The sequence below is a fragment of the Vigna unguiculata genome, chromosome 6, assembly GCF_004118075.2.
Source record: "Vigna unguiculata cultivar IT97K-499-35 chromosome 6, ASM411807v1, whole genome shotgun sequence".
Classification (NCBI taxonomy): Eukaryota; Viridiplantae; Streptophyta; class Magnoliopsida; order Fabales; family Fabaceae; genus Vigna; species Vigna unguiculata.
Genome location: NC_040284.1, coordinates 15,102,159 through 15,127,499, shown reverse-complemented (window position 1 = coordinate 15,127,499; position 25,341 = coordinate 15,102,159). Strand labels below are relative to the sequence as shown.

The 25,341-nt window shown below is 31.2% G+C and overlaps 2 protein-coding genes across 2 annotated transcripts; one reads left to right on the top strand and one right to left on the bottom strand.

Annotated features, from left to right (window-relative positions):
* Positions 1-2,696: 2,696 nt before the first annotated feature.
* LOC114187576 (GDSL esterase/lipase At4g26790-like) lies at positions 2,697-5,399 on the top strand. Its single transcript, XM_028075851.1, has 3 exons — positions 2,697-3,157; positions 4,285-4,777; positions 5,167-5,399. Exons 1-3 carry the CDS (start codon positions 2,771-2,773, stop codon positions 5,352-5,354), a joined length of 1,068 nt encoding a protein of 355 aa, XP_027931652.1. The 5' UTR covers positions 2,697-2,770; the 3' UTR covers positions 5,355-5,399.
* Positions 5,400-18,864: 13,465 nt separating this feature from the next.
* Positions 18,865-24,800, bottom strand: LOC114187635 (transcription factor JUNGBRUNNEN 1-like). The gene is made up of 3 exons (XM_028075930.1): positions 24,485-24,800; positions 22,356-22,642; positions 18,865-19,395 (listed from the first exon to the last, which is right to left on the bottom strand). The coding sequence occupies exons 1-3, from the start codon at positions 24,675-24,677 to the stop codon at positions 19,012-19,014; spliced, it is 864 nt and encodes a 287-aa protein (XP_027931731.1). The 5' UTR covers positions 24,678-24,800; the 3' UTR covers positions 18,865-19,011.
* Between the last annotated feature and the right edge of the window lie 541 nt (positions 24,801-25,341).

Genomic DNA, 25,341 nt, shown 5'->3' with positions numbered 1-25,341 from the left:
TACACCTGGGGATGATAATGGGTTGGACTGGACACGGATAGTGCTTATCCGCTACTCGATCCGCAACATAAAAATTTACCGTTACCCGCCTTGTTGCCATCACATACTCGTTTAAAAATTTTAACGGGTTTTAAAAAATCCACAGATACCTGTGAATATTAAAAAAATATAAATTTTTAAAATAAAATTTAAATAGAAGTACAAAAAATGAAATATAAATTAAATTAAATTAAATTAAATTTTAATTAAATTTATTTAATAAAATATAAATTAAATTTTAATTAAATTTATTTAATAAAATATAAATTAAATTTTAATTAAATTTACCTTAAGAAAATATAAATTAAATTTTAATTTTAACTTTTTGCAGTTAACAAATACTTATGAATACAAGTAATATGATATTTGTACCTGACCCATCTATAAACAAATACTAAAATATTCATTACCCCTTATGCACATATAATAGATACTCACAGATACTAACTATTTGTGACAGATTTTATCTGCAAATATCACATACATGAATAATTTTACTATTCCTATGTATAACCTAACATTGCAGTGTAGATAAAATGTTTGCATGCAGAAACAAACGAATTTACCTTAAATTATATTTTTACTTCTATATTTTAAAAATTATAATTATGGATTTTATTTGTTTTAAACTTTAGTCCTTTAATTCTCAATTACCTAAAATTTTGGCTCTTAAATTATATTTAGTAGAAAGTTCCGGTAACTAAAACTAAAAAGTTACAAATAATTGAAAATTAAGACGTGAACATTAAATAATGAAATTGAAATATTAAAATTAAAATGATTAAAGAAAATAGAGATATAAAATTGTGAAAAAAATGAATCTAGGGAACCAATATTCAGAATTTGTAAAATATAAAGAATAAAAATACCACTAAATCAATAACTTATCTATAATTTGTGAAAATTTGAAACTTGAAAACTCTATCTTTGATATATTTTTATTTTATTTGGTTATCCCTATTTTCAATGCATGATCTAACTTTTGCTCTTGTAATTGCCTCGAAGAATTGGTTAAGTATTGAATGCGAAATAAATACATTGAGAAATTTAAGAAGATATGAGCTGGAAACTAGAAGAAGCAAAACCCCTTATTCATTTGTGGCCCATTCTACCAATGCATGGCCCTCTTCTTGACCTGCCTTTTACTTCTTTGGTCCCACAAATATTTAATTCACTGCACAAACTTTGGTTGATATGTCACCTTTCATAATATAATTAAATTCATATCATGCATCCCATTTTATTATTATATGCACAAAATTTATATACACTTGTACTATCACATAAGCTTTTTTTTTTCCTTTAAGGAAATATACCACTATCATAAAAGTTGTTGGCAGTTACATAATACAAAATCACATCACAATTTATATATACAAGCGTTAATGGTATTTTTCTTTAATCAAATTTTAGGATATATTCATGTAAATTTTCAGAAAAGTATATATAGAACACTTTTCCTGATATCTTTGCAACATTATTTTTTGTGAAAAATTAAAATTTGTTAAAAAAAAATAATCTTAGTTCCAGTGAAAGTAAGTAGATGAGTATTGTATTCTAGATTTTATCCGACGAAGTGAAATTCCATGGACCTTGATTCAATTTGAAGACTCAAGTGGGTGAAAATATTTTAAAAATAATTATTCTTTTAATTACTAACTGCAATATAGTGTTTTAATATCCCACCCATTACCAGTCACAGCTAACTGGTCAATCGGTTCATTTCCCCCTAACACCATATATATTCTGAAAATATTTTTTATAGATATTTTTTTTGGTATGATAAATAATTAAGAAATAGATAATTAGCTTAATAGATATGTTATGAGTGTATGTTTTTTATTCTAACTTTTTATTAGATCCTTATAATAAATTTTAAGGTGATTGTTCTTAAATAATCAAGTTATTACACAAACGTACTACTGAAGCAAACTATTTGAATTGGTTTGGTGAACTAAATCACCTCATCATCAAGACAGATGAAATCCACCTATTTTTTTCATCAAATTATATGAATTTATAAAAAATAAATAAATAACAAATTTCACTAATTTGTTTAGATATTAGACAAGATTGACGTAAATACATTCAAAAAATTAAAAAGAAAATCACCTTAAATTAAAAGTAATGTATAACTTCAGTTTACAAAAGTTATTTCAAAATTTGGCCAACCACAGATATGTTCTGCGAAATTCTGCACAATTTTAAGACTACATTTCCCCTTTCTAATCTGACTGTCAATTATCAGGTAGAATATAATTTATCTGATTCTTGTTACTGTAAATTAAGGAGTAGAGTTTGACCTAATCCGTGAAACCTATCATTAATTTGTTTATAAAATTGGATAATTTTTTATACATCATTTTAAGAAGATTTTATTAAAGAAAAATTATTCCATATTTTGAATATATATACATTATTTGTTAATAATATTTTCCAATAGAAGCTGGACAGATTTTCATATTGTGTTGATTGAAAAAGAAGGCAACATTGCTTGGTTTCACTCAACAACATGGAATTGCTTTGAGGTTGCAAGTTACTATTAGGAAACAGTAGTTAATTAATGGCAAAGCCTGCCACCTAATTAATTAACTTTTGTCTCTATTTTTGGCGTTCATCACTTTCGAAGTAACATGAGCAGACCAAAGCAGAAAACCCTCTATCATAAATACCACTCTGGTGTCTGCACTCTGCTGCATAAATACTACCCTTTTGCAGCATCATCACTCTGATGAGTGCAATGGGTAGAATGGGAAAAGGGTATGCTCTATGGCTCCTCTTCATCACTCAAATCTTCATCTTGGTACATTTTTCTGCATGCAAAGTTCCTGCAGTTATAGTTTTTGGAGACTCCTCAGTGGATTCGGGTAACAACAACTTCATTCCCACCGTTGCTAGGAGCAACTTTGAGCCATATGGAAGAGACTTCTTCAATGGCGACCCTACTGGAAGGTTCTCCAATGGCAGAATCCCTCCTGATTTTGTCTCTGAGGCCTTTGGAATCAAGCTTTCAGTTCCTGCATACTTGGATCCTGCTTATACCATATCAGATTTTGCAACTGGTGTGTGCTTCGCTTCTGCAGGAACTGGTTATGACAATGCTACTTCAAATGTTGCCGTAAGTTCTCTCTCTTTCTACCAATCATTTTCAAATACGTCTTTTCTCCTTTCATCTTTTGAGATCATCTTAAAAAAAAATTATTAAACGGATTTAGGATTCGAACATTTTCTATTTGGATTTCTTTTTTGTGGTTTTGTATTTTGATGGTATAAAATCTGTAGGGGTAAGTTGTATCTTTCAACTACTCATTCTTGATGATATGCATTCTCTTATCAAAAGTTTTACAACATGCATTTACTTTTTCTTTTATTTCACATCCATTGATCTATTTTCTTGTATTTCTTTATTTATTTTCAATTCATTTACCTGACATGTTTATTAATTTATCTTTATTTGTTCTATCTTCCTATCTCTGTTACCCTTTTATCACAACTTTCTCCGTTTAAGGGTACGAACAGAATCATAACTCTTTCTTGGACAGGTTTCAGGATGTAGTTGGTCGTTCCAAAAAATAGGTTTTTATTTATGATTGCTAATTTTACAAGCCACGATAAAGATGTCGGCTTTATTTTTTAAAAAATATCTATTAATGATGGAAATCAGATTTTGTTATTTTTATCATTTTCTGTGTGTAAAAATTTGAAAATATAAAATATGGTACTTTTATTAAATATTGAAAAAAGGGAGTAGTTCCTAAACAAGACAAGACTGATCTTTTTCATAACTGTTTGGAGTTAAAATAAGTCCAAATATTTGCAGGTACTTTGTTTGGATGCCTGCCATATTTGTGGTAAAATACTTTGTCCTTATTTAATTTCTAAAATTTTGAAAACATGTTTTCACATTTTAGATTGTTTTCAATTTTTATCCTTCTATCATTTTAATATATGAATTTTACTATGACAAACCGTTAGAAATGTCAAATCAAATACATGTTTACTCTATCTGTCTCCTAATAATTACAGAATTTAAAACATGTGTGCACAATAATTGAGAAAACAATAAATATATTATTTTTAAAATAATTTCATTAAACAACTCACACTCACTACCTCAATGCACTATGTTAATTAATTTATATTTGACTTTTAAAAACCAAAGAAAAACTTATTTGATCCAATGATAAACAGTGGTAATAAAGTTATAAGTTTTTGAAGCCCATGATGAATTTGATAATTTTGCAGCGTGTGATACCTCTATGGAAAGAAGTAGAGTACTACAAGGAGTACCAAGAGAAGTTGAGGGCACATCTTGGTGAGGAGAATGCTAATGAAATACTAAGTGAGGCATTGTATTTGGTTAGCATAGGAACCAATGATTTCCTTGAAAACTACTATGCCCTAACTGAAAGAAGGTGTGAGTTCCCCAGTGTTCAGGAGTATGAGGACTTTCTCATAGGCCTTGCTGAAAACTTCTTCACACAAATTTATGGCCTTGGAGCAAGGAAAATTTCTCTCACTGGGTTACCTCCTATGGGGTGTCTTCCACTAGAGAGAGCAATGAACGTTTTGGAGTTCCATAATTGTGTGGAGGAATACAACAATTTGGCTTTGGAGTTCAATGGAAAGTTGGGGTGGCTTGTGTCAAAGCTCAACAATGACCTACCTGGCCTTCAAATGGTAGATGCAAATGTCTATGATATCTTCCTCCAAATCGTTAAAAATCCTTCTGCTTTTGGTAAGTTCTTACAATTTCCATTAATTGTTCTTTTAAAAGAATGGGTTTTGATATCTTCTCTCCTGGATTCAATGAAAATATGTAGTGTAATATTATTTTAATTGATGATTAAACCGCATATGAAATTGAAGGAGATAAAGAGATGAGATGTCACCACTCATCTCGACCATTACCACTATTTGTAAGTGCACTAGTGACTCACTAATGTACTTGCAGAGTTGATGTGGTTTGAATGTCAACAAAAATAGTCATACGACATTTTTTCATTGGATTCACATGAAAGGATATCAAAGTCTCTTATTTTAAAAGGATATCGAAGTCACCCTCAATTTGATTCTTGATTATTTTAAAAGGGCAATGTTGTACTTAAACTGTTTTTGGATTTGTAGGTTTTGAGGAAGCAAAAACGGGATGTTGTGGAACAGGGAGATTTGAGATGGGTTTTCTATGTGACCCAAAATTTACATGCCAAGATGCAAATAAATATGTATTTTGGGATGCATTCCACCCCTCACAAAAAACAAGTCAAATAATCTCAAACTATTTGATAGAAAAACATCTAGCAATGTTTCTTTGATTATTGAACGACACAAGAGGAGTTTAGATTCTGTGTGATTTACCATATAATACAATTATATATACTATGTACATTGGTATATATAACAACGTTTATACAATCTTATTATATGGAAAATAAGTACTAATTGCATATGTATGTAGTTGTTCTTGGATGTTTCCATAAGAATGATCCAGTTAAACTTTGCATGTTGTCAAAAGCATGTAAGCTTCTTCTGAAGATAACAGACAATGATTCTTCTGATAATACTCACATATTGTTCAAGTTCTGCATAACATTTGTGATTACTTCATCTTCGTGAAAGAGGATGTTGTTGCTATTTAATACGTGAAAATGAGTACAAAAGTAGGGTTGAAATGTTGAAATAATCATCTTCATGTTCAGAGAAAGGCTTCTTTCAATTTGAGTTCACTTCTATGGAGGATTTCTGTTTTGTTGTGCTCTTGTTGTGAGTTGTTGAACCTTGGTTTCTTATGTTTATTTGCATTACCTCCGAATTTATTAACCCTTCCACGATGGCTAAAACTCAATGTAAGGTTAAAAAGATGAAATTTCCTCAAAAAATCTATTTCATTGCATTTCGGCGGGGCCGTCTTAAGGCCCAAGGCCCGTCTTAAGGCCCAAGGCCCGCCTTAAGACTCAAACAAGTAAAGTCTTTGATTTAGATTCTTAGAAAAAATCTTCAAAAGAAAAATAGTATTAATATATTTTTATTAAATTAATTATAAAATTATATTTGAAAATAAAATTTAATTAAATTATTATGAGTGATTATTAATTTTTATAATAAAATCGTTTTATTAGTAAAATGATCTCATTTTTAAGTTTGTTTTAGTTCTTAAAAAATTATGATATATTTTAATATAAATAACTGTATTAATAAATAAAGATATTTCACTTTTAAATTTGTTTTAGATCTCTCTATCCTTTAAGGTTGGTCATATTTGAACGAATGTATCATGAAAAAATAAAGGGTTGTTTGCTAAGGTTTTAGTTGATATTGATATGCAATAACCTTAGTTGGATCAGATTTTGGTGGAGTGTTAAGGCTTGCTTTTTTTCCCACCAGAAGAACATGAAAGTCTCCCAAAATTGCTCTTTATTTAAAAATGAATAAATAATGGGTCATTCTTTGTTTAAATATTCACTCATTTAACAAGCACCAAGTGCAAAAAGTAGATTCAATGACGACTTACTATGACGATTGAAGGGCACCTGTCATAATAAGTTGATCGGTGACATATTTGTAATAAAACCTTAAACTTATTATGACCATTGTAGGTGGACCTGTCATAATAACTTCACAGATTGATGGCTCTTTTGTAATGATGGTTGAACTTATTATGATTGGTGTAAGTGACTTGTCATAATAAGTGGAGTGATGGGAGTTATTCTGTTGGTTATTGAAAGATCTGATATAGTAAATATTTACCATATTTGTTACTTTGATACCTAACATAGTATGTTTAAATTCTTTATTTCTCCAAGTCTCGTTGTGTTCCACTCAATCTTCCTCCTAGAAGCAATTCCCATCTATTCTTCCATCTACTCTTAATTATTTTCATTATCTTCTTTAATATAAAGAACACTATTATTGTATAATGCTAAGTCACTTATAACATTTCGGACTTGCTCAACTACATCACTCCTAAATATACAAACATAAATATGGTTTTTAGTATAATGAGAAATTTTTTAAAAAAAGATGATATTTAAACTAATCTCTCTTTACTAAGATATCTTCACACAATAAGATTTCTATCGACAACATTCAAATTATCGATAGGTTGTCATGAAATTGAACCCATGCTACATCTTTGCACTACATCGAGATGTGTAACAATGTTTTCCACTAATCCTTTCTAATGTGGAAATTAACAGTCCTTGGAAAACAAAAAAATGTCCTTCACACAAGCACCACAAAGACTAGAATAAAAATAAATAATTAAAAAGGAAGAGAATCAAACACACAATAATTTAACGTCGTTTGATCAGAGCTTTAACAAACTCCAGTTTACATCTACAAATAAACATCACTAAACATAAGCTCTTCCTCTTACTAATTATAAAAGGAATTGAATAGATATTACAACTACAATATGGTTCTCTCAAGAATAATGAAAGTTCATTTGTGCTCAAGAACTCTTAGTTACATCATGTTTTGCATAAGGGGTCTACTTATACAACACAACAATAACTAACTCTCCATAAACCATGCTACATATGAGGCAACATAATATGTAATGCATGGGACATGTATTTCACTCTTAACCTAAGATGCAAAAACACATTGATATATACAACTAGTTGTACAAGACATTCTTCCATCAAATGACGTACCTCCAAATGATCTTGATTAGATGCATTTTACTCAGTTGGATAAGAAGCTTACACCACAAAACCCATAAAGAGAAAACACACATGTACCATAACAACCAAGACAATAAGATTTTATTGAACCAATTTTCAACAAATCTTCATCTTAGTTAAGGATAAATCTATTGACTGATATCATTAGACCTAGAAAATGACATTTTATAAATGATAATAATTTAAAAATTGTGAGACTCGATTATTTTAATATTAAAAGGTTTTAATATAAATAGTTTTGTTATAAATGAGTTTCATTATTTTAAAACACACTATCTCTAGAAACCATTTTTCTAGAGTTCTCCAACTTCTCTCTAGGAGTTCTCGTCCTTTGTTCACCTGATTGAAGAACTGAGACTATAGGAATGATCCTTGTGGCGAGCTCTTCAATTTGGACTGAACAATTTCTTCAACTGTGTGGGTTGTTTCCTACTCATTTTTCTTGTGGGTGCTTTTATCCTAGCTTGCATGCGACCATTTTTCTGGTTGCATGTAAGGTTTAATCATCAATACAAATATCTATTAATTAGTGATCATGATGGTAGGTCTTGATTGTTATTGCGATGTTTATATGTGTAGATAGAACATCATGTGTGGTTAGAGGTAGTTTGGAGTTCTTAGAGTTGTTTGGGTCTATTAAGTCGTCTCATTAGGTAAGGGAAGGTAGCCATGATCTTATGTTGTTGATTGTTTATGATTTTGGTCCTTGATTGAATTTAGCAATATGATTTTGACGTGAGTATTATTGGATTGCTTCTACGTAACTAGTTGATAATCTTTTTGTTGATTGTTTGCTGTGATTTGTGATTGAGCTGACTGAACATTGAGTAACTGAACAAGTTGGTACTTACTCCATTCCTGATGAAACTATTTTGAGCTAGAATATTGAAAGAGAAGTACCAAATTGAGCAATTAATCAGGTCCTAAGTCTTTCATAACATAGATTTTCTTCTCTGAATACTGGTATAGCGTTGAAAGGTAGCACGACGGTGTCGGGCGCTGGTTATGTTGAGTAGGTCTTGGGGCAATTTTAACTCCAGACCGCTGATTGCTGGCAGCGACGTTGAGTACCACTTTTTATGAGAGGTTGGGCAATGAGCGTTAACGTTGAGTGCCACCTTTTGCGAGGAGAATTGCACTAAGCGCCACTGCAATGTGCCAGGCCCCTGGAACATCAACATTGGGTGCTATTTTGATACCATTGGACGCTGTTAGTGTTATTCTTGGGTGTGATTTTATTTTCTTTGAATGTTGTGTAATTGTGAAGTAAGGTCTATGATTGGTTTGTATCATGAAACAAAGGTATGTTTGAGTCGTTGTAAGGTATTTCTCGAGGAGGAAATCCCATGGGTGATGTGTTTCACTAGGGTGTGCCTTGAGGTTATGATTGTTCCATTTTGTGAGGTTATCCTGAACTTTACTAGCAATTCATACTCATGTGGAGGAGAATGATTAGGTAGTGAGAGTAGCAAGAAGTCTGGTCATAAAGGTAGTTCCAATATTTTTATGACGGTAACAAGGATTAACCATCTGTGTGGTAGCTCAATAAAGTAGCTCGGTAAAGTTGTTTATATCACCATAAGCACTTGGCTTCACAAGTTTGATTGAAGGCTTAATCACCGATCAATTAGATTAAATCTTGATAATTGACATTATCATGTTTTTTTATTATGTTTATTTGTATCCATTTTGGTATTTTATTATTATCTTTTAGATAATTAAGGTTTTATTTAATAAATTTAGAAAAAATAAGTGTTTGGTTTATATTTTTCGGATAAGTAGAAATCTTTGAGATTTAAAAAGATTATCAAAAGAATTGGATAATTCAATTATGAACACAATTAATTATCAATAGAGTTGGTTATTTCAATTACATATTCAAGTACAAATTCCAAGTCTTATCCAGTTTTGAAAGTCTTTAAATGGAAGGCTCTGCAAAGTAAAAAAGATCCCCCCCTCTTCCCAGCCTTTTGAGGAATAAACATCCCCCTTTGGGGAAGAGTGGGAACTTGATCTAAAAGGAGAGAAGGTAGAGGTTCATTATGGAGGTTGGAAGCATTCATTGTTATTCTTTTCTAGTGTCAAAATGTATCAAAGTAACTAACTCTCAAATTCACAGGGGTTGAACGTAATGAATGTTAACTCTTTGTGAATTCTACTATTCAATATATTTCTTTTCCACCACTCTTGTGTTTTATTCTTGTTCTTAACTTCATGATTATTGTTTGGATATTTGGTTGTACCAGCTGATTGAAAAATAGTTTGGAAAACCTTATTAGGACAGAATAACTAACAAATTTCACAAGGTAGACTTAGATGTGAAACAATTAGTCATTCGTAACATTGAAATTTTGAACTTAATGTGAACTTATAATAAAAATTATTAAGACATTGGGGGTTTTATTATTAAAGTTTAGACTTGTCACTAAGATATTAGAGCTTGTTAAATAATGGTGTGAATGCTAGAGTAAGGAGTATATTGTTTTTTGTTATCACGTTGAATTGGAACATGAAATCCAACACCGGTGAAGTCTCTACTGCTTTTATTAATTTCACCCTTTAATTGCTTTCTATTTCAGAATTTATCTTACTAAAAATTTATTCCTTTTATTATTTTAAATTGTTTAACCTAAATCAGTAAATAATCATAAATTTACTAAACAACATGTGTCTTTATGGGAAAATGATATATGGACTTATTCACTTTATTACTTGTATGATTTGGTACACTTGTCAAAATTGTAACAAGTTTTTGGTGTCATTGTCAGGAACTAATGTTTGGTTTAGTAATATGTATTTTATTTACCAATTTAGGTTTATTTTGTTATATTATATTTTTTGTATTATTTGTGTTTTGTTCAATTTTATTTATAATTAAAATAAATTGTTTAACTTTTCCCTTCTAGTGTTTCCTTATTTTGTATGATAAACAAGATCATTATGGTACTATAAATGGCGAAAATAGATTCTTATTTAGCCAACCTATGAAGTTTTGTCAATACAAGCAGGAGATTATTCCTAGAAGATGGTTTATGGAAGGGTTGAGATTTAAGATCCTTATTCTAGAAGGACAAAATTAGTGATCTGTAAAAAGTTGAAACCTTATAGGTGTGATGAAGGGAAAAAGCACACCAGAAGGACAGATCACAAACCCTAAATATAAGGAGTCGAGCTAAAAGACTTTAAAGGAGCCTTGCTGGAAGGGAACCCCGTATTTTCTAAGTTTTTTCTTCTTCTAAGTTTTGATTTTAAAAATGTTTCACATTAGTTGTTGGGCTACTACTCGTTGCCCCAACCACTATTTTCATTCTCGTTTGGCCATTCTACTCATACAAAGAATTTAAACCATTGTTTTTCATTCACTGCACTACTTTTGGTCGCCCAACAACTATAAACACACTCGTTGGACTACTCTACTCGCCCAACTAGTGGTCATAATTCTTTTCCAAAAAAAAATACGTTTTTATTTTTATTTTTTATAGTCATTTATATTTGATGTAAATTTTATTTTTCTTTATTGTTTTCTTATTTAGTAGTAGTTTGTGTCTACATTTGCTTAATTATCAAATTGTATCTGGACTTGTTCTAATCATGTTCCCCAACTATATGAATTGAATGTTTGTATGTCTCTTATACCTTTTCTAAAGTTATAGTTTGAGTTTGTCTCTTATACCTTTTCTCGTATGTTTACGTTCGATGGTTTGGGTGTGTTGTGTGTAGTGGCATAGCAATGCAGATTAAAGGTCGAACATGAGCTGCTTACCTTTGCAAAGGATGTGTAGTGGCAGAGTTTAAAAGCGACGCATTAAACTGAGGGATCTTCAAGAAACATGTGCTTAGGAAGAATACCACAAGTTATGCAAGAGGAGGGAAGTTTAAAATTTAGATTAAGTAGAAGTATTAATGCATGTTTGTACAACAAAGATAAGAAATCAGCTTGGTACCACATCTTAGCATAGGGCTGAGGTGGAAGATGGTAGAATGTCTGAGGCTAAGGCAAAAAGGGTAGAGACCATCCAGGATATAAGGAAGGGAAATCTCCTATGGAAGGTTAGTCCGATAGGGTGGTATGTTCTAAGAAAAAGGAGAAAGATAATTAAGTGATGAAAATGAAGTGTGCTAAGGGTATATATCATATCAACCTTATTGAGGGACAATTGAAATTCTCAACAATAAAAACAATTCAAGTCAAGAGAAGAATGGATGTTCTAGAGGAGGTGGTTCATACGAGAGAAAAGTGTGGTATTGGATATGAGATGAAATGTTTCATATATTAGAAGGAGTGCCACACTAGCAAATTTTGGAGTTGTGATAGTAGTATTGCTACGGGTGCAACTAAGTATTAGACAATGACAAGCGAAGAATAGAAGCAAAGGGTCTCTGTGGTGGGAAGTTTAGAGACAAGTTGGAGGGAGATATGAGAATTTTCACCTTGGATAGGTAAAGTCCCTATTGTGTTAGTGCTGGAAGTAGAGCTTGTGCCAATAGGTTCTAATTGGATGATTTTGGCTGGGAGTGGGAAGTAAGAGAAGTAAAAGAACTAGAATATTGATGACATAAGGACAAGGACTCAGTGTAAACACCAGAAGATGTCTATGGACAAATTGGTTGAGTTATATGTTAGAGAAGTGGTCAGGCTACATGGGGTATCAGCGAGTATCGTGTCAGATCGGAATCCGAGGTTCATCTTAAGATGCTGACAGTCGCTACAGGCAGCGCTGGGCACTCAGTTGAGGATGAGTTTAGCTTATAATCCTCAGACAGATGGTCAGTTTGAGAAGACCATTTAGTTGTTGAAGGATTTGCTCAAAACATGTGTATTGGATCACTTGGGCACTTGGACTTATATGTTACCATTGGTGGAATTCACGTACAACAACAGTTACCACTCAAGCATCGGGATGGCACCATACAAGGCTCTGTATGGTAGGAGATGCTGGGCACCCTTGTGCTGGCAGTAGAATGGAGAATCAGTGGTACTCGGCCCAGAATTTTTGAAGCATACCATTGAGAAGGTAAAGGTAATATAGGATCGGATGCGAACCACCCAGAGCAAGAAAAAGTCTTATACAAATAAGAGGAGGAGGCCGCTTGAATTTGAGGCAGGTGATCATGTATTCCTCAAAGTTACACCGATAGCAAACGTTGGAAGAGCTCTCAAGTCGAGAAAGCTACCTCATAGGTTCATCAGGTTGTACCAGATCACGAGGAGGATTGGACCAGCGACATACAAGATTGTTTTGCCACCTCACTTGGAAAACCTGCACAATGTCTTCCATGTATCACAGTTAAAATGTACATTGCAGAGCCTACACAAGTACTAGAGGAGGATGATATTAAGTGCGCGAAGATCTAACAGTGGGAGTTGGACCGGTGAGAATCTTAGACTCTCAAGTCAAGAACCTCAGAGGGAAAGAGATCCGGACTGTTAAGGTCCTTTAGGCCAAAGCAACCCATTAGATGACGTGGGAGATGGAAAACCTTATGGGGCAATCATATCCACACCTATTTTCTAGTAAGTCCAATTTTCGAGGACGAAAATTTTATAACGTGGGGAGAATGTCAGACCTAAGGAATTTAATTAATTAATTAATTAATTAATTAATAAATGCGGGTACTAGGAGCTTTTGTAGCAATTAATGTTAGATTGTATGACATGTAATAATACTAGCTCAAATGGTTTAGAGTACTTAATTGTATTGAAAGGACTTGGGTTTGAGTCCTATGTATGCCATTTGTGTGTTACTAAGTTGACTATTATTTTAATAACAATATGCTTGATCATGATGAGTGATAATATAATCCTAGATTTATAGGAATTATCACAAAACATGAATTGGTTGATTTGGTTGTGCATTTGCTTTGAGATTAGATGGTTGTGTGTTTGAACCTTGGTAGACATAAAGTAAGTTTTCTTTTTGCTAAAATTACGTTTGGCAAAGATGAGAAGGGCTGAAAACCCTAGCAATCACGAGATGGCAGCCAAGAGGGCTAGAAAACCATGTCATAATGGTTCTTGAATGGTAATTACAACCATCAATTAGGGAATTTTCGTTTTATGATCATTAACCTTCATGAAAACATAATTAATAAACCAATTGAGGAAGAAAGGGAGGGTTTTGTGAATGCCAAGGGTGAGTGTTGTAAGGGGGAGTGTTATGGACCACTTGGAGAGGCTAGCAAGGATTGAGAGCGAGCTTGGAAAGGAGACAAATGTTGTAATTGTTGTGGTGCACAAGGACGTGAAAAATCCCAAGACTTAAGAAGGGAATCCAAGTTAAGGGAGCTGTGACTCTCGTTTTATATTTTAATTACATAATCCTGAATGGAATATGATGTATGATTGTCATTTTATCGCATTTTTCAAACTGCATTGAGTTTTTGGAAAATTTCCAAGAACCGCCTGGCAGGCTTGCAAAGCCGCCAGGCGATACATACCTTTTACATGCAATTTTAGGTTCCTTTGAGGAACCACCTGGCGGCATGAATGGGCCGCCAGGTGACACGAGCTGTGCCAACCAGTTTTCTAGATTTTGGATGAATGGCCTAGTGATGATGAACAATCGTTAGGCGACGCAAGCAATATGGCTCAATTTTTTATGTTTCATGGATTTTGGTTTGTCCTAATTGGCGAAGAAAGTAATGTTAATGATGTGTTTATTGAGATAAGAGGATTCATTGTGAAATTATGGAGTGGTGTGAGGAAATTGAATGATGAATGTGGTTAAATAAGAATGTTAGGGTTTATGAATTTGGGATTTTAGATTTTTGGATCAAATTAGGTGGAGAATGTTAACAAAATTTCGTTCGTGGAAGCCTTAGGGATGGACTGTGAACTTAAACACATGAGTGTAGTCTATTGAGCCAAAAATTGATAAAAATTGGAATACTAGGTTATGTTGAGGTTCATAGGTGCAGAGGGAGAATGTTGGGTTCCAGAAATAGAATGAACTACTTGGTGGCACCCTAATTGCCGCCAAGCGCTAGACCAGAATAGTGGAACTATGTGTTTGACGTACATTAGTGGTTGGGGAATTTAATCTGGGTCATTCGGAGTATTAAAAAGGAGTTTGGGATATGTTGGCTAGGGATTAAAAGGGATAAGCACTATATGAGGTGAGACTATATGGGAATGTTAGGTTATGGTTGGTTTTAACAGATTTGGATGCCATAATAGTGCCTTACAGGTTAATTAAATCAGAATTTTGTTGATGGGAAACCTTATATAAATTAAGAGTTATAGCTATTGTGGAAATTTCCTGAGTTGAAAGTGAGGTGTAATTATAGGTTGAGGTATAATTGCTACGTCACTTGAATTTGGATGCAGATCGAGGGAATAACTGAAACCAATATAGGTAGTATGAGTTGATTGTGGTATACTGTGAATGAGCAAGGTTGACTTCAAGCAAGCCTAATTATTAATATACTTGGGTTGTTGAACTTAAATAGAAATAGGAACCTTGATAATAAGCTAAGCACGTGAGAATTAATGTAATTAAATTCGTGCAGATTATTGTGGGCCTTGATGCCTTGATTGGGAAGTGTAATCTGTTCTGGGTGCCTAAAAACCAGTATTGCGCAAGTACTGATGCAGCGTCTGGCAGTGGTGTTTGACCGCCAGGCAATAGTTGCCAAATTAGAGAGGTACTAGAACGAGGGGCGCCTGGTGGTACAGATCGTCCCGCCAGGCTATACCTATAAAGTCAATGACATCAGAGGCGCTTGGCGCTTGGCAGTAGATGTGTTTCGCCAGGCAGTCTATAACGGAGTTTCGCCTTGCAGCTCTGGAGCAGTGCCAGGCTATAATATAGAGACATGACTTGTGATTTGTTGGCTTTGGATTGCGTAGTCTACCAAGCTTTGGTGATACCTTAAAGATCGACTTGTTGGAGTTTTTCTTAAGTTGTTGCTCGGAACGTATCCCTTGAGTTGTGGCTCAGAATAAGGGTTAAACACGTGGCATTCTTTGAGTTGTGGCTCGGAATGACATCTCTTGAGTTGTGGCTCGGGATGGCAGATGAACACGAGGAATCCTTGAGTTGTGGCTTGGATTGGCGAGTGTTACCAATGTGAGTGTGCGAGTTGTGGCTCATACGAATGGGTCCAGAAGATTGTCCTCCTCGGTATTTGCCGACGAGTTTGGTAGTCTTGGGACAATACGAACTACGTTCGTATTGGGAACTCCACATGGCATTATGGAGTGTGGTCCGCAACAGGTTTCCCGCACATGTTCTACAAGTTGTGGCTTGTAGGTGTGGCAACAAGTGTATCTTGAGGTATTCATTTAAAGACGTAGAGCACATGATGTTGCAAGTGGACTTGGTAAGGCATAGAGTCGAAGCGTGGGCTATCATGGGGATTTTTCTATAGAGTTTTAGTACTACTTTATGAAATTTAAGGAATTTGTAATCAATGATGTTATCCAACTTGAACTATGTATTTGATTTTATATTTTGGAGGATTTTTGAATAATTGATGTTCTATTAAATGTTTTAATTTTCCCACGTTTTTGGGAAATAGAGTTATAATAAATGAGGTATTATTCATATTTATTTCTTTTATTATTTAAACTAGTAATATTCGATCGAGATGTTACACTCCAACCCTTTTGAGGAATAAACATCCCCTTTTGAGGGAGAGATGAAACTTAATCTAAAAGGAGAGAAGGCAGAGGTTCATTATGGAGGCTGGAAACATTCATTGTTATTCTTTTCTTGTGTTAGAATGTATAAAAGTAATTAACTGATAACATTCATTTCTACTTATTTTTGTGTGTTTATTGTCATTAATAAATCAACTCTTTTCTAGCTTTTATTTTGTTATATTTTCAAATTTAGTGTGTTTTGTATTGTTTTGTGTGTTGTCCTATGATAGGATTTTGATTAGCTACATGTTATTTGGTTGATCGAACACCAGGTTCCCCTCAAAGTCACTGTTAGGGACGTTGTTGGAGTAATGAATTGTTGAACACACATGACTAGTTGTTGGATGAGGTTCTCTTCTTCTTCGTCTTTTTTTCACCTTGTATTTATCATAAAATCCTCCTTGAGAATTGTTTATGTTTGGGTCCAAAAGAATGTTATTGTAACGTCGTTCTCTTATCTACTCGCTTTGTACTTTAATGATGCTTCGTACAACACCTCCATGTTCAACAAAAATTAAACATAAATGAAAAAAAAAATTATAATGTATGAAAGAGATGAGTGTGAATGAAAGAGAGGAGGACATGGGTAGATGAATGTGACTGAAGGAGATACAGAAAAAATGCGAATGAAGGAAATATGTGTGGAAGAAAAAAATGAATGTGGATGAAAGAGATGAATTTGAACAAGGGCGGATGTTCTTGGGGTCAGGGAGGGACCATGACCCGTCCAAAATTTTGAAATTTTTTTAATTATAATATATATATATATATATATATATATATATTGGAAATTTATTAAATTTTTTAAATTGTAGGTAGTATATTTTAAGAATTGATGAAAATTAAATTGTATATTTGTTTATTTTTTATAAAGCACAACATTTAATGTTAATAGATAATAAAGAATAAAAATATTTAGGTTTAATTTCTCTTTTGCTCCTTGTTTTTGTCAAAAAATTGACACTAGGATTATATTAATTACATCAACAAAGTCAACCATTCATATTAAGAGTTTCAATTTTAATGAAAGAATCATTGCTCCGTTTCAAGAAATTTATCGTAAAAGATCAAATTGCATTAGTTTTTCAAAAAATTAAGACCAAATTAAGACTAAAAAATTGGAGGACCAATTTAACATTTTTAAACGAAAACATGAATTAAAAGAGTAATTAAACCAAATATTTATTAAGAAAAAATTATTTCCTTCTTATTGTCTTTTTAGTTTTTTCATAAATTGTAATAATCTCTCACTCACATATATTTTCTTTGTGTTTCATAATCGATTTTTAGTTGTGACTTGACTATAACATATTTTTCTTTTAATAATTACGTGTCCTCAATTTTTTATTAAATTATGATAAATTATTTTTTAATATTATTTACAAAAAAAAAATATTGATAGAGAATAAAAGAATAATTTCATTGTTTAAAAATGATAAAAAAAGAAACTATTCATTAAAACAATATAGATTCTATTTCTTCACATATTTTAAAGTATTATACAATTGATCAAATTGTTTAGTAAAGAAGCCATTTTTTGAAGCATTATACTATTGATCAAATCTAATAATTTCAAAATTATATTACTTTATCCCTTCCAACATTTTTTTTTCAAGATCTGCCACTGAATGTGGGTGAAGGAGGTGTGGGTGAAGGAGATGAGTGTGAGGAGATTTATGAATGTGAATGAAAAATATGAGTGTGATAAGATTAAATAGAACGTAAGAGAGAAAAGTGTGAATGAGAAGATTAAATATGTTCCTTTAAATTAAAAGTAATTTGGTATTAGCTAAGTAGATGGTAACTTAAATAAATAAAAATATTAGTGTCAACTTCTCCGGTGCTAATTTCACACTAAAAAAAATATTTATTTATTAAAAAAAATAATTTGATATCTTTTTAACTTTATTCTTGAAATTAAACTTTTGTGTTGTCTTAAAGTTTAACCGACTTTATTAACGTACGTCTCACATTAAGTGAACTCTGTCAGTAAATTGACTCTATTAGTGTTCAACATTATACTGGCTTTATTTGTTTTGGCTATACCAACTTTATTATCGTCCACCATTAAAAAAACTCTATTAGGACAAACTCTCCAATTTAATACTATACAAATATTTATTTGTTAAAAAAAAATATTATTTTAATCTTTTTTTAAACTAATCTTTTGCGTGATGTAGAATCAAATCAACTAACTCTAATAATATCAAAGTTTAACAAAGGCTAATGTTTAGAAGTTAATTTTAAGTATTGATATAAAGATTAAATCATCATTCACTCATCCTAATAAATGCTTGAAAATCATAGAAGAAAAACACAATTTGTAATGAATTAATTATCATCACGCCTATCCTTCAAAGATTAATATAGCCAAGTAAACAAGATTGATAAATCAAGGAATAACGTATTTATTAGCTCAATCACCGGAAAGGGGATATAATTCACAAGGTACAAGTCAATCAGGTTTTACAACAAAACACAGTAAAACCAGCAAAGTTCAACAACAACATACATATATGTTTATATATATTCAAGAAATTAAAAAACTGTGAGAATAATGACAACTATATGTCCATACAATATATATATATTATATATATATATATATATATATATACGAAAGTGATGATGAGTGAGTGGAAGCTAAGAAAAGTAGGGTGGAAAATGTGTTTCTGTACAATCAAAGACTGAGGAAGGGTGAATGGCGAACTGAACCACAGATCTGAGATCATCCCAATTCTCATTGGCAAATGTATAGTCTTCAACATTGTGGTTCCAAAATGTTGGGTAAGGGGTTGAAGATGGAGGTTGAAGATACAAGTGTTTCTTTTCATCGACCTGTCCGAAAACTGGCTTCAGTTGTTGCATCATCTCAGTGTCTCTGCAGATCAAATATGGCTTGCAATTGTCAGAATCTATGGTGCTTGTATTCGAATTCACAGTGTTGCTTTTTGTGTCTTTCAAATTTGGAGTGTACTTTTTGAAAGATGGGATGCGTTTGAATATCCTGCACAGTGTCCACACCTCCTGCAAAACACATTCATCAAACACTTTAGGGTTTTTTCTTCATCACCAACTATAATTTTATATTTATATCAATATCAACATGAAGAGTAGTGTTATATGAGAGTAAATGATGACTGAAACATCTTTACTTTCATCTTTTTTTTATGACATCTTTTAATATTTTTTTTTCTTTTTTTTTATTTCTCTCTTTTTCTCCTCGAAATGAAGAAATCATTAAATAAAATTATGGTTCTGGCAATTATTTCTCTCTTTTTTTATTATATTTTAAGAATCTTTTGGAATTATCTAGGAATGCACAATGCACTGAATTTTTATTATAATACGATTTTTTAAAATTTTTTGTTTTTATATTACAACACTTATATATTTATAGATTAACTAAAATCTAAGTAAGAAGAAAGAATATAATTGATTAAAAGATTCATTAATATCTTGAACTTAAAAAAAACAATTTAATGCTTGCTTATATATATATATATATATATATATATATATATATATATATATATATATATATATATATATATATATATATATATATATATATATATATAGATAATAGATATAGATATAGATATCTTCCTTCGAATTTTGTTATGGTACCAAAATATTGATAAATTCTGTTAGACCTCACTTATTTGATGTGCATAAGGAAAAAAAAAATATAGGGTAGGTTTTTGTCTTTAAAAATAGAATATTTAATATTTAAAAAGAAAAAAAAAACAGCTTAATGGTTGTTTGTAGAGTGGAAAATATAGGGGTATAGATATCTCCTCCATTGAGATTTTATTGTGGTACCAAAATTTTGTGTATATATTTGTCTCATTCTAACAATTTTCAAATTTTGTTAGATCTCACTTATTCAATGTGTATAAGAAAAAAAAATATAGGTGTAGGTTTATGTCTTTAAAAAAATAGACAGAATTTGTTTTTTTCTTTTTCTGTGAAAGAAAAGTTGAAGACTGATTCCAAGGGACTGGGTCATGCTTAAAAATACGATTAAGTAATTAATTAAAGCGGAATTGCATGTGTTATGTATATATCATGAAAGTAACATTCAACCAAAATGTCAGTGTTCAAAAGGGTTGACTTGGCCATACCCATAAAGTTCATTACATGGTGGGACCATCCAACAAATAAATGAAATTAATTAATTTCACTTTGAGAATCACAAGGGAAGGGACCCCTAAAGTATAGGGGAAGCAACCACCACAAAAGTTCCTATTTCTCTTAGTTTTTGTACATTGCACAAAAATTGTAAAAGAAAAATACACATTATATTAAATAAAAAGTAATTTAAAACAGTAATATACAATATCAATGAAAATTAGTGAAAAATGTTTTACACTTAATGGGTTATACATTATCACGACTGCAATAGTTATAGTAGATATTTTAATTACAGTACAAATATATTTCTGGATAACCTAAAATATAAAGTAGGGTTTATTTAATTTCTTTTTCTATTATTTTCATTTTCGTTAAAGAAGAATGCAAACCAAGTATAATTATTATTTTTTTTAAAAAAGCTCTTAAAATTAAAATTTTGTTTTTTACTGGAAATAGCTTTCACTTCCTACTCTGTATAAAACCTAACTGAATCAAACAATGTTTTAGTATAACGTAATCATTAAGTTAAGTTAGACCTATTGAAAATGGGTTCATAGACCTTCATATCATCTAATTTATTTCCATCTAACCTTAAATACCAAGACAAGAAAATTAATTTTGAATGCAATATCTTTGAAAAAACCTAACTGTTCTACAAAACCAAACTAAATTAAGTGGTCCTCGCCACTATGCATTTAATTTTAACTGATCCATTCAAATCATGACACAGTAAAATGTTATACACAGAACACCAACAATAAAAACTTTACACGAATCACATGTTAAAAAAAATTATGTAGGAAAGGAGAATTGCTGAATATGGAATAATATTTTTTTATTTACTCTTTTTCTTTTTGCCAATTAATGGTTGAATGGCTCAACGCCTATTCTTACAACTAAAATTTGTTTCATTTTAATGTGTTCAGAATGATGTTATAGGAATGCAATTAGGAGATTAAACAGTAACTGGTTAAATATCTGGTTCTTAGTCATCAGATTCGATTCATGATTATAGGAAATAAATTTGTTGAATCCAGACTTTTGATATCAACAAAAAAAAAAGTTATTATGGGAGTGTAAGTAGTGTTGCAATCCACTGTAAGACCACCATAAAATGAAAAAATATTTTTAATTGTATACATCTATTAGCATAAATTATTTTCATGCTACTATTAATTAATTAATTATAATTAATTACAATGTGAAAATTTATTTGACTAAATGTTATTATAATGAAGTTAACGTGATTTTAAAATGATAAACTGTAGGAAAATATCACATCTTATAATATTAGTTGAATAAATAGACTAGTTCAATCAATATGAAAAATGAAATAGAAACTTTGACTTCATTCACACGTTATCGTAATTGTAGAAGAAGAAGAAAAAATGAGAGAAAATACAAACTCTCTATTTGACTACACATATGGAGGTCAATTGTTTCCATCTATCTATCTATACAACACGTATCCAATGATTTCTAACAAGTCAAATCATCTTGTAAATGAAAACAAAAATTAAGAAACTATATGGTTTATATTTTGTCTCCTCGTAAAATGGATTTGATTGTGCTACATATCAAGAATAATTAAACATTTATGGTTGGAAGTTTACCCCTTTAAGTGTGTAATATTTAAAATAATTATTGTTGGTTTCTCACTTTAATAATATAAGATTGAATTAGTACATTACAGCTATAATGAGAATACTAAAGAAAATTTCTATGTAATTTGCATATACTATGTTGTTTAAAAATTTGTGTATCTGATGGAATTAAAACATAGCATTAAAGGTAAAGTAAGGAAGAAGAAGTATAAAATGATGTATGAGAGTATAAAGAAAAAGACTTACAGCTTCATGAAGGTTATTGGTAACATTAGCAATGTTGGGTGGAAGACGAAACTCATGCATCATCCAATCAGTTTTGGTGCCTTTTCCAGCACTTCCACGATAGTACACCAAAGACTTCTTGAGGCCAATGCATTCATGGGGTTCCTTCACGCAGTATATCGACTTATCTATTCCTGTGGCTTTCCAAAACCCTGACCTTGTTACCCTGTTTGGCCTCACACTGTTCCTGTACTTCCTCCCTCTTATGCAGAAAAAGTACCATTCTTTCTCCCCAATTGAATTCACCTCTTCATGCATCAATTCCCACAACAAAATCATCATTATCAAATCATCAACTCAATACATATTTATGTAATTTTTACACTACTATTTTTTTTACTATCATTTGACACTACCTTTCACTACTATTTACTTTCTCTTTCTTCTAAAAATATAAAAGTTAACTTTTGTTAATATTATTTTACTTTTATACAAGTTGTCAAATTGTATCAAACAACATTTTTTCTTATGTATCATGTATGCACCGGCGGACCTTTAAAGGGAAGGGGGAGCCACGGCTCCCCCAAAATTTTTTGGAATTTTTGTAATATATATTTATATATATTTTTTAAATTATAATTATATATTATTTATATTAAGTTTATATTATGGAAAATAATAATAAAAAATAAAATAAAAAATGTAATGGAAATATTGATTTATAAAAGAGATTAGGGTTTTGTTTTTGTTATAAAATTTTTCTACCATGTAAGTTATTATGAAAGTGTGTGAGAAGAAAAAATTACAAAAAGATAGATTAGAAAACGGAGGTTAGAATATAACCCTTAATTATGAAATTTAAGGATTTTGTGTTTTCCTACCTATGGTAAATTTTGTAAAGTTTTGAATTTATATAGGAGAGATGATAAATTTATATTAGAATAATTATGATAAATAGTAAAAGAATTAATTCTTTTTTTGAAGGAGGAAAGTTTGTGATAAACATGTAAAAAAATTGCATCTACGTTAGCTAAACTTGAGAGATTTAGGGAGAACCAAGAATTCAAGACAATAAAAAACAAATTTCTAAAGTTTCTAGAGTTACATATAATGAATTTAAAAATTCATTAGAACGCGATTCGGAAAAAGTGTCATCAAATTTCACAATACTCACCAAATCAGATTGATGAGGTACGAAGGGTTTATCTAAAATGGTATTCATGATTTGGTATCATGATATAATAATGAATGATAATCATATTTTTCTGAATTCTACTATTATGTGTGCTTGTTTTAAATAGAAGAAATGAATAGAGAATAAAGAGTTTTTTCTTAACTAAAAAAATAAAAAATATAATTTGGCACCCCCAAATTTTTTGTCCAAATTCTGCCAGTGCATGTATGTTTAATTTGAAAATAAAAGAATACAATACAAAATATATGTATTAAAATATGTACAAATACTCTTAAAAAATTATAAATATATGATTCTTGTTGTTGTGTGACTCCGAAATAAAATTAAATGTATTAAATCTTGTAAATATTGATTTATATATTAGATAATTTGTTAAAAAGGTATCGTAAAATACCTTCAAATGTTGGATACAGATGACACAGATTAAAGTATAGGACATCATCATAAACCATGAAAACTGAAAGTAGGGCTTCATATGGACAGAAAATTGCAACCATGTATGATAATCATTCTTTTAAAAGGTTTCATCTTCTTTTCCTAACATAATAGCATGAAAAGTTTCAGAAACATCGAAATAGGAACAGAACTTTATGAACTAACTGAGTGCAGTTTTCCTTTCTTATAACCGACATGATAATTAAGATTGGATCTATAGAAGGTTAGGAAAACTTATATATCAAGAAACACTTTTTTTTTTCAGATGGTCTTTAAAGAAAAAAGACAAAGCAGATATTTCTTAAGAAAAAGTATAATCAAACAACATTAGAAGCACTTTCATTTAGCTTTCTTCAGCCAAAACACTTTATAAATCTCAGTTTGATTCAATATATATAACATCAACTTGTTTTCTTCCTCATACAAGACTCAACTCCTTAATTATTTGAAAACAAGCATCTCATAAAAATTCAGCACACAAATGAAGTACTTACAAACTCATAGTGGAAGCAGATCTTACTTGGAAGATCCCATGGATCATATTTGTAGATATCGACCTGTTTGATGAGTTCAATTTTGAGAGGCTTTTTTTCCACCTTTCTCTGCAGATAAAACCCAACAAGTTCTTCATCTGTAGGGTGAAATCTAAAGCCAGGAAGCACGACTTCTTCACCCTTTTTGGTATCATCAGAGTCTTGTACTTTAGCATTCATCTCTCTCTTCTCTACTACTGATAAAGTTTGTTTCTCTGGAAGCAGAAGCCAAAGAACTTGTCATAAAACTGATGAATTCTCGTCTTCCCCACATATTTATATAGAGTTTTGAGATATTATTTGGTTTCTTTGTTGGTGTTGAATGTTTTGGGAAGTGGAGTCAAGTCAAACATTTCGATTATGAGATCATTATGAATCCGTAAAGAGAAAAAAAGAGGTCCCAATGCTGACAAGTTTATGAACCACACTACAAGACATGTTGATTTTTCTAGGGTGAGGGTGATGCATGTGCATGATGATGGGGTGGTCCTCACTACACATGCATACACCATCATGATGGTTAATTAACCCTATTCATGGTGAAAAGGCAGTGACATGGGAATTTTTGAAACCCTGTGAGGTTTCATTGCCAGATCATGTTGGAAAGTCAACAAGAGGGGGGCACCATTTTGACTATTCGACATATGAATGGAATAAATATATGTAAAACAACACTCTCAATTCATGAAAAAGTCAAATAACATTTCAAAACACATCAATACTGTTGTAGAAAAAATTCATGAGCTTTGTCACAGAAAATGTTTAAAAAATTTAAGGATTTTATACTTTATTCACAGGATTCATGCATTGGGAGGATCAACCATATTCGTTGCCTCTCTCTTCA